This window comes from Ipomoea triloba, chromosome 2 (genome assembly GCF_003576645.1).
Source record: "Ipomoea triloba cultivar NCNSP0323 chromosome 2, ASM357664v1".
Taxonomy (NCBI): Eukaryota; Viridiplantae; Streptophyta; class Magnoliopsida; order Solanales; family Convolvulaceae; genus Ipomoea; species Ipomoea triloba.
The window spans coordinates 12721010-12729825 of NC_044917.1; the positions used below are offsets into that span (position 1 = coordinate 12721010).

The window sequence follows — 8816 nt, forward strand, 5'->3', positions numbered from 1 at the left end:
ATTAGGGGGGGGGGGGGTAAATAGACTTTACTCCAATTCGAATTTTATTAAAATCAAAACACTTAACAGTTTGTTAGTGTCTTGTGCACAACGGAATATAAATAATGTGTAGTGTGTGTTTCACGTGTAAATCAAGCAATCATAAATAAATAATATAAAGCAATACAGAAAACAAGAAATTTATAGTGGTTCGGAGGTGTATGCAATCCTCCTACTCCACTCTCTCTTATCTCCAGGATGAATTCACTATATCCACCACTCCATAGTTATAAGATACAATAAATTTCCGTGATCTAGTGCTTTGATCACCAAGCCCACACTAATTACGCCCCGACCAGTGCCTCCAGCACTATTTCCATAATCTAGTGTTTTAATCACCAAGCCCACACTAGTTACGCCCCAACTAGTGCCTCCAACACTGCACCAGGATTTCACACTCCATTGTGACAATCCCCTTTCTACACTCCAGTAGAGAAACCACTTATTTGTCAAAAAAAAAAAAGATTTTTCCTTGCTTCCAACTTTCAGACTTCTTGATGGATTCTTCAATGAATGGCACGTCTCTGTAAGATGAAGATTTTGCACTTGAATATTTCTTTGTAAGTTCTAAACCATTTGTTAGATATGAAAAGTGTTTCGTGTCTCTCTTGTGTTGTAAGATTGGCTCGTGTAGTCCCCCTTGCTTCTTGCATCTTCAGATCTTCATCTTTATATAGGTATTTGAGAAATTATCCACTGGAAAAAGACAATCTCAAATTTGAATTCTTGTCAGATAGTCTTATAGCCTTTTCAGTCTAAAATAGACTTTATCTCACTTTTAATGTTGTGTTAGACATTAAAAGTTCCAATAGCAATCTGAGTTCCAATATAATCTTTATGCAAAATAGTCTAATGAAGTTAACACATCTTTGTGAATTTAATCTTCAATATTTGCTCCAATTTTAACTCTTTCCTTTTGGACTAGTCACTTTCCATAAATAACTTGAACTCAAATCTAATCTCCCTTTAATTTCATACGGCTACTGCTTCCTTAGATTTCAATCTCATCTCCTTTTTAATTTGCAATCTCTGCTGCTTGAAATTCCACCTTCAATTTTAATTACATCCCTAATTTAATTGCATCCCTTCTTGAAATCGTATCTCCAAATTAATCTTTCAATTAAATTGAAATCTCAACTCCTTGGAATCTCATCCCTTTGAAGTATCTGCTCTACTTTGAAATCTCATCTGCTTGAAACTTCAACCCTTCTTTAAATCTCATCTATACCTTAGAAATATCAGCTCTTTGACTTGACTAGAAATCTCACCCCTACTTTGAAATTTCAGCCCTATGAAACTTAATCCCATATTCTTTGACTTGACTAGAAATCGTATCCCTTCTTTGAAATTTCAGCTCTATGAAACTTCATCCCATATTAAAAATCTTTGAAATTTCAGTCCTATGAAACTTAACCCCATATTCTTTGACTTGACTAGAAATCACATCCCTTCTTTAAAATTGCAGCCCTATGAAACTTCATCCCATATTGAAATTTCATAACTTCATCCAATATCTACTTAATTTCCCTGCCAATTGCTACTGCTACTTAATCATTCTCCAATCTCTACCCCAAATCTCCATCCATGCCAACTTCAACTTCTTCAAATATCAGCCCTTTAATTAATTTTGGTTCCTCATCTCAAATCTCAGCCCTTTAATTAATTTTGGTTCCTTCAAAATTTATCTCATAAAATAAAGTAAATAAGATTCAAACCTTAAACTAACCTTAGAGTAATAATATAATTAAGCTTCCAACCGTTGCCCCAATATGAATTATTGATACTTTATTTGATCCTCAATAATATACTACTTTTCTTCACTGATTCTTGGTCTTCAATCTCCAGCTCCAATTAATACAATCTCTGCTCCAACTTCTTAATTTATTAATTTATCTCCTCATTAATCTTTGACCTCTCGGTAATATTGCATAGTCTCGACCAATGCTCCAATATAACTTATTGGTAATTGTTGGGTCTTCATAATACATGTAGCTTGATTCTAAACCACTCCTAGACACTAATTAATTTATAACATGAAATTTCTGGGATTCTAATTTTTCAACAAAAGTACATTTTGGCTCATCAAAATATTATTACAAATATTCCTAACAAAAAAGCTCAGATCCACCTGTCGCCTTCCGACTTTCGTCGCACTATTATCTCTGCCGCACCATCGTCGTCGTCGTCGTCACCGTCCCACTATCGTCGCCCCCACTCCTCATGTCTTCTTTCTTCTTTATTTCACGTCGTTTCTTCATCCTTCTTTTCTGCCCAGTTGATTTTGTTAGAATCTTTGAGTCTTTGGTTCTTTATTTTAGTTTATATTGGCAGTTGCAGTTGGCTTATCACTTATTTTGGTCGGAGGGGTTAGTGGGAGCCAGTGGCGGCAAAGATTTAGTTGAATGCTCTCTTTGTCACAAACACATGTATTCAAGAATCAAGAGATTAAAGCAGCACCTTACGACCGATTATGGAGATGTTGCGAAATGTTCCAAAACAACTTCAGAAATCATGAGGGAGATGCAACAATATATGCAAGACACATCAAGGATGAAGAAAGCAAGAGTGATCTTGGATGATGACGTGAATGATGATGTGCAAGAAACGAAAGAAAGACAACCATCATCTCATGATTTCGTTACTTATCCAAGTTTCGGGATAGGTAGTAAAAGAAAACAATCAACTTTAAGATTTGCATAACCACAACCAAGAGTGCGAAAACAAAATCAATCGGTTGCATCACTTCTTAAAAAAAGTCCTGAAGAAGTCATTGCGGCGAGATGATATCTGCTATTTTGTACAATTATTCACCCCTTATTTTAGTTGTTTTGAGGTTTATTTTCTGTATCCTAGTAGAATTGGGAATTGTTTGTGTGTTATATTGTCCAAGTGCTGATTTATCTACAAGGAACAACAAAGGAAGAATATTGAAACATTTTGGACAAGTTCTGGAAGAAAAGGAAATTACAAGGAAGAATACAAATTGGAAAAGAATTGGAAGTTGCCTAATGGGCCAAGGCCCATCTACCTCCTATATATTTGACATATTCTCTACAATTGAAGGAGGTTCCCTTACAGAGTTCTAAACCCTAGCTTTTAGTTTATATTTCCCTAGCATAGTTTAGACTAGTTTTACATTAGATTATTTTATTTCAAGCTTGGAATCTTGGATTGAAGTTGGATTTGTTCTTTATCAGTTAAGTTTCTCTTCCCTTTTATTTCTTGCAATGTTCATGGTTATTTATTATTGCTTTGCTTTGTTTACTCCCATCATGAGGGAGTAATTCGTTTATGGGTTTGGATTAGGGGTCCATTATTAATCTTGATGTTCAATTGATAATTAATTGCATAAAGGGATTGAATCTTTTACCTATGGTTTATGTTGAATTGGGGATTTCTTTGCACTAGTTATTGGTTTGTGGCCAGAATTAATTGCTAGTCTAGGAGAGGGATTCATTACAACGACAGTTGGATGGAGACCTCGAGCCTTACCAATTTCAACCTAATTTTCCTGCTATGAAAGTAGAGGTAATATTGGGGGCTTACAATGCTTAGGTGCTTAAGGTTATGATTGATGCATCACGATAGTGGGGCAATCTTAGCCTAATTCTCTTATTGATTACGAAAGTAGCTGAGTAGAATTCTTTTGTGCATTGCCCATATATCCCTTGGTTAATTATTCTTTCCCTAATCCTAAGCTTGTTAGAACATCAAGGTTACAATCCCCCTAATCTGGCCCATACTTTTATCATACAGTTCATACCTGAATCAATATTGCTTTCTTTTACATCCCTCAATCTTTGTTGCTTGGATTCTAAAAGTTCATATACTCTAGTGCCTGGTAATTCACACTGTCACGTGCCATAACACTAATCCTCAACGGAACGACATTACACCCTTTTACACTCATCATTTGTGCTCATCACGAGACATTCCAATGGTCCTACTCAAATAAATCTTGAAGCTTGTACAAAGAGCAAGGAAGAAAAAGAGATGACAATAATGCATATAACATATTTCTTCTATGAGAATGACATAACGTTCAATGTAGCAAATTCAAGGAGTTTTGAAATTATGGTTGAATCAATTGGACAAATGAGATCGGGATTGAAGCCTCCTAGCTTTCATGAGTTACGATTACCTCTCCTTGAGAAAGCAAAACAAGTAACTGACAAGTTGAAAGAAAAACACACACTTGCGTGGAAGGAATTCGGGTGCACACTCATGTCAGATGGGTGGACAGATAGGAGGGGTAGACAATTGATTAACTTCCTTGCTAATAGTCTCAAGGGGACTTTCTTCTTGGAGTTAGTTGATGCATTGAGTGAGGTACACGATGCAACAATATTAGCTGCATTGTTGGAGAAGAAAATTGAAGAAATTGGCAAAAACAATGTTGTACAAATAGTGAGTGACAATGGGGCTAATTATAAGGCGGTTGGTAGACTTTTGGAAGGGAAGATTCTTACTTTATTTTGGACTCCTTGTGCAGCACATTGTCTTGACCTCATGCTAGAGGACATTGGAAAGTTGAGAGAGTTTAAGTCTAAAATTGCAAGTGCTAAAAATGTTACCACTTTTATTTATAGACATTGCCGACTCATTAATGCGATATTGCTGTGAGAGAGCAAACGGGTGGGAAAGATCTTGTGAGACAAGTAGCTACTCAATTCGCCACAGCATTCCTCACATTACAAAGTTTGTTCAAGAACAAGAATGCTTTGAGAAATTTATTTGTTAGTGAGGATTGGAATAGTTGTAGGTTGGCTAACACAAAAGCAGGTAAAAGGGTGTGTGACATTATGCTTTTATCAAGATTTTGGACTGCTGTAGAGGAATGCATAATGGCATCACATCCCCTTTTCATTGTATTAAGGATTGTTGGTGGTGATACGTCTCCAGCTATGCCCGAGCTTGCTATGGCTATGTTGATTGCTAAGAAGAAACTCAATGAAACATTTGCAAGTAAGCCAAGGTTTTTGGCAAAGTTGATGGATATTGTTGAGGGAAGATGGGAAGATCAAATGGAAGTGAAGTTATATGGAGCTGCATTGTTTTTAAATCCTTCCAAATATTTTGATCTTAAGGAGAATGATAGTATATATATATGCTCGTAGGCAACGAGCCATGTTCAATGAATTTCTTGTGAAGATGATCGCCGATGATGAATTGCAAGTGAAGATTAGCAATCAAGCTAATAATTATGATCACATGAGAGGATACTTTGGGATGCAATTAACAATCAAGCAACACAAAACAAAGACTCCTAGTAAGTAACACTAACTAAGTAACTATTAAGTACGAAGTATGCTTAATATGATAAATCTTAAATTGTTTTTGTAGTTGATTAGTGGAGTGATTTTGGTGGACTTAGTGTTGAGCTTCAAGCACTAGCAATGCGCATCATAAGCCTTTGTTGTTCATCTTCGGATTGTGAGCAAAATTGGAGCACATTTGAGTTTGTAAGTACTAATAGTCTAATACTCTAATAGCATTTAAAATTTTAAATACATAAATTTTTAACTTGTTTATTTTTCTACTTTTACTTTTTTAGATCCATACAAAAAAAAAAAAAAAAAACTATTTAGAGCACAAGATATTAAACTACTTGGTCTATGTTCAATACAACCGCAAAATTACAAATAGGTTTCAAAAGATGCGTGAAGAAGGGTCCAACTTAATCCATTGATCTTAGAAGAGTTCCAATGGAATAATGAATGGGTTGGTGGTAGTCAAACTAGTGATGATGTTCATCCCGTGGGAGATCTTTCATTGCGGCTTGTTGATGAAGTAATTGGTGCATCAAACAACCTTGAGGGCTGTAATCTTCCTACGAGAGCTCACGTAAGGGAACGTACGACTACACCAATCTTTAGCTATTTGCGACGCCATAGTACTTCTAGTTCTAGGACTAATGAGGAAGAACAAAATGAAGAAGACGATCATTTTCCAAATGATGATGAAGAAATTGAAGATGATGATGATGTTGAAGGTGATGATGACCAAGTGGGAGGAAATGGAGATCTTGATGAGGACAATGAAGGACAACGGAATATGAATGACTTTTTGATGGATATTTGAGAGTTTTAACTTGGATTTAAATATTATTTTACTTGTGTGTTATTGGTGGATAGTGGATTTGGTGACTTGATATGTGTTAACTTGAATATTGAATATTATTCTACTTGTGTTTTCAATATGTTTAAGTGTTTAGACTTTAGAATGTTTAGACTTAAGATATATATATATATATAATCGAACTTTTTCATAAGTTTTAAGTATTACACTTTGTATCGTAAGTATTATAATTTATCTAATAAGTATTATGCTTTCCTTATGAGTAACAAACAAATTTTATTCCTTAATAATACGGAGTATTACATTTCTAATAAAAGTATGACATTTTAATATCAACTCGACCTATCATTGCCATATTGATCGTATGCTTGTGAATTTGGTGGGGTAGCAGCCAAAACCAGGTAGGAGCTAAGCTTAGCTTAGCCAAACTAATTAATGAGAGATGAAAGCAATGACTTCACCACACCTCACCTGTAAAAGCATGCCTCAATCTCTCTCTCACAACTCTTCCCTATGCTTTAATTTGCTCTATCAGTCTTGTTGAGTGTTGGCTGCTAATATGTTCCTTCCCCAACAACAATCTTCAAGTTGAAGCTAAGGTGAGATCATTTGAGCTTGAGAATTTGCAGGTTTCCATGGAAACACCATCCATCATTCTCAGGAGATCAATCTTTACTTTTCTGCAGAAGTATCAGTACTTCACCACCATTGCTGCATTGTTAGCTTTCCCATTTGCAGCCTCAACTCTATTGCTTCAATCTTTGGTCCCAATAATTCCTTCTTCCTCAATATTTTTCTCCATCCTCCATACAAACCAGCTTTCTCACACCATTGCCATATCTGTTCTTGCATTCCCTTCTACCCTTTCCTCCTTTCTCTTCAGCAAAGCCTCTGTAATTCATGCCCTGATGACCAATCAAGAATGCCCATTATCTTTTTCCTGTCTTTTCAAACTTCACATCCCCTTGATTCATACCCAAATCTGCAACTCCTTATTCACCCTCTCTTCCCTATTCATTGCCTTCAATTTGGCACATTATGGATTAGGCTTTTCTTCCATGTTTTTTTCTGCCATTGGAGCTGTGGTTTTCTCCTTAATTGTTGCCCACACCTTCATCATCTGTAACCTGGCATTGATTCTATCAGCAACCCAGAAAAAGGGAGGCTTTACTGCGCTTCTCGGGGCTTGTATTCTGATCAAGACAAGGACTGCCACAGCTCTATCATTAGCCCTCCCAACCAACGCCGCCATGGCTGCAGTTGAAGTTCTGTTCCAATACAGAGTTGTGAGGGCTTATCATGATGATGGGGTTTTCTCAGTTGCTTTGGAGGGGTTGTTCATTGGATATCTGTATGCTCTTCCCCTCGTACTTGACACCATTGTCGCCTACTTTTTCTTCACAAGTTGTCAGGTAGACAAAGATGGAAATGGAAGGAAGAAGATTGCCCAAGATCAATCCTTAGCTTGCAGCTGCAGGGGTATAAAGATTGTTGAAGACCTTCCCTGATTTTTTTTATAATAAATTTATTGGTGAAAAGAATCCAAGTATTTATACTTTCCAATTGAGAAAATTTCACTTTTGATTCCCAGACTATTATACATGAATCACATTTGGTTTTGACTATTAAAATTTTCTAATTATCACATTTGGTCCTGCCGTTCAATTTTCCGACCAACTATTGCTGGAAGTCCAGAAAGAGCATTGCATTTGCTTCTTCTGGAAGGAACACTTCCGGCAATAGTTGGCTAGAAAATTAGACGGCAAGATCAAATGTGATACAAATTACATAGTCATGCAAATCATTAACATATTTTAATAATCAAGAATCAAATTTGATTCATGTATAATAGTGCAAGGGAGTTGCAATTTCACTTTTGTACAGTTTTCTTTGGACCAGATATACAATTTCAAATTTAATAGGAAACTATCAACTTAAAAGCTTAAAATACAATTGTTTGGCTTGAGTTTCTTTTGCTAATAAGCTTTTATGCCACAAACTTCCTACACTGTAATTGGATTATTGATAGGAGCTGCTAAATGGTTGGATGGACTGCATTTTCCCTTGACTTCAAGATCAGTTATTTTGTCTTTTTGATTGATTTTGTATTTGCTATATACTAGGTCATAATTGGTACAAACCACAAAGTTAGGCCGGCCATTCATTTCTTTTCAAAAAGAAATTATTATGATATTGTAATTACCATAGAATTAACATTTTTTTTTAGGAAAATCGTTAGATAGACTCTAAACATTAGCCAATCCCGTGACACCAAGTTGTTCTCTCATATGGGAGGTTGTAAGTTCGAGTCTTAGTGGAGTTGATATTGACTCTTTGTGCTTCAATAAGTTGATAAAGTAGTTATAAACAGATATTGCATTGTAACAAAGTAAGTAGTATTCAAAAAAGACTCGGCCCACATGTGCAATTAAACACATGAACTTATTAAAATCAATCAAATAAGTCCTAGCAATTAAACACATGAACTTATTAAAATCAATCGAATAAGTCCTAATTATCATTGATTACGGGTAAAATTTCAATAACTTGACATTCAGGTAACCGTTGATGGCCTTAATAAAAAAAAATAAAAAAAAAATAAAAAAAAAAAGCGACTACCGTTCATCTTCTCCATAACCGGAGAAGGCAACTGCACTAGTCGCCTTCACGACATGCATTGCCTTCTAAAAATGACAACA

General features: G+C 35.6%; 2 protein-coding genes across 2 annotated transcripts in view; both read left to right on the top strand.

Annotated features, from left to right (window-relative positions):
* LOC116010770 overlaps positions 1 to 6120 on the top strand; it is a 15747-nt gene extending 9627 nt beyond the window's left edge. The window contains exons 2-5 of the mRNA XM_031250280.1: positions 2371 to 2701; positions 4091 to 4597; positions 4873 to 5092; positions 5772 to 6120. Of these exons, the coding sequence (XP_031106140.1) occupies positions 2371 to 2701; positions 4091 to 4597; positions 4873 to 5092; positions 5772 to 6120 (1407 nt within the window). The remainder of the gene's footprint in view (positions 1 to 2370; positions 2702 to 4090; positions 4598 to 4872; positions 5093 to 5771) is intronic.
* Positions 6121 to 6552: 432 nt separating this feature from the next.
* On the top strand, positions 6553 to 7694 carry LOC116010771. Its single transcript, XM_031250281.1, has 2 exons — positions 6553 to 6590; positions 6653 to 7694. Exons 1-2 carry the CDS (start codon positions 6553 to 6555, stop codon positions 7623 to 7625), a joined length of 1011 nt encoding a protein of 336 aa, XP_031106141.1. The 3' UTR covers positions 7626 to 7694.
* Positions 7695 to 8816: the final 1122 nt, after the last annotated feature.

Excerpts from the sequence above, each read along its gene's own strand:
- LOC116010771 (XM_031250281.1), top strand. The coding sequence starts at position 6,553 with ATGAGAGATGAAAGCAATGACTTCACCACACCTCACCT. Across the intron at positions 6,591-6,652 it reads GACTTCACCACACCTCACCT|TCTTGTTGAGTGTTGGCTGC; the intron begins GTAAAAGCATGC and ends TTGCTCTATCAG.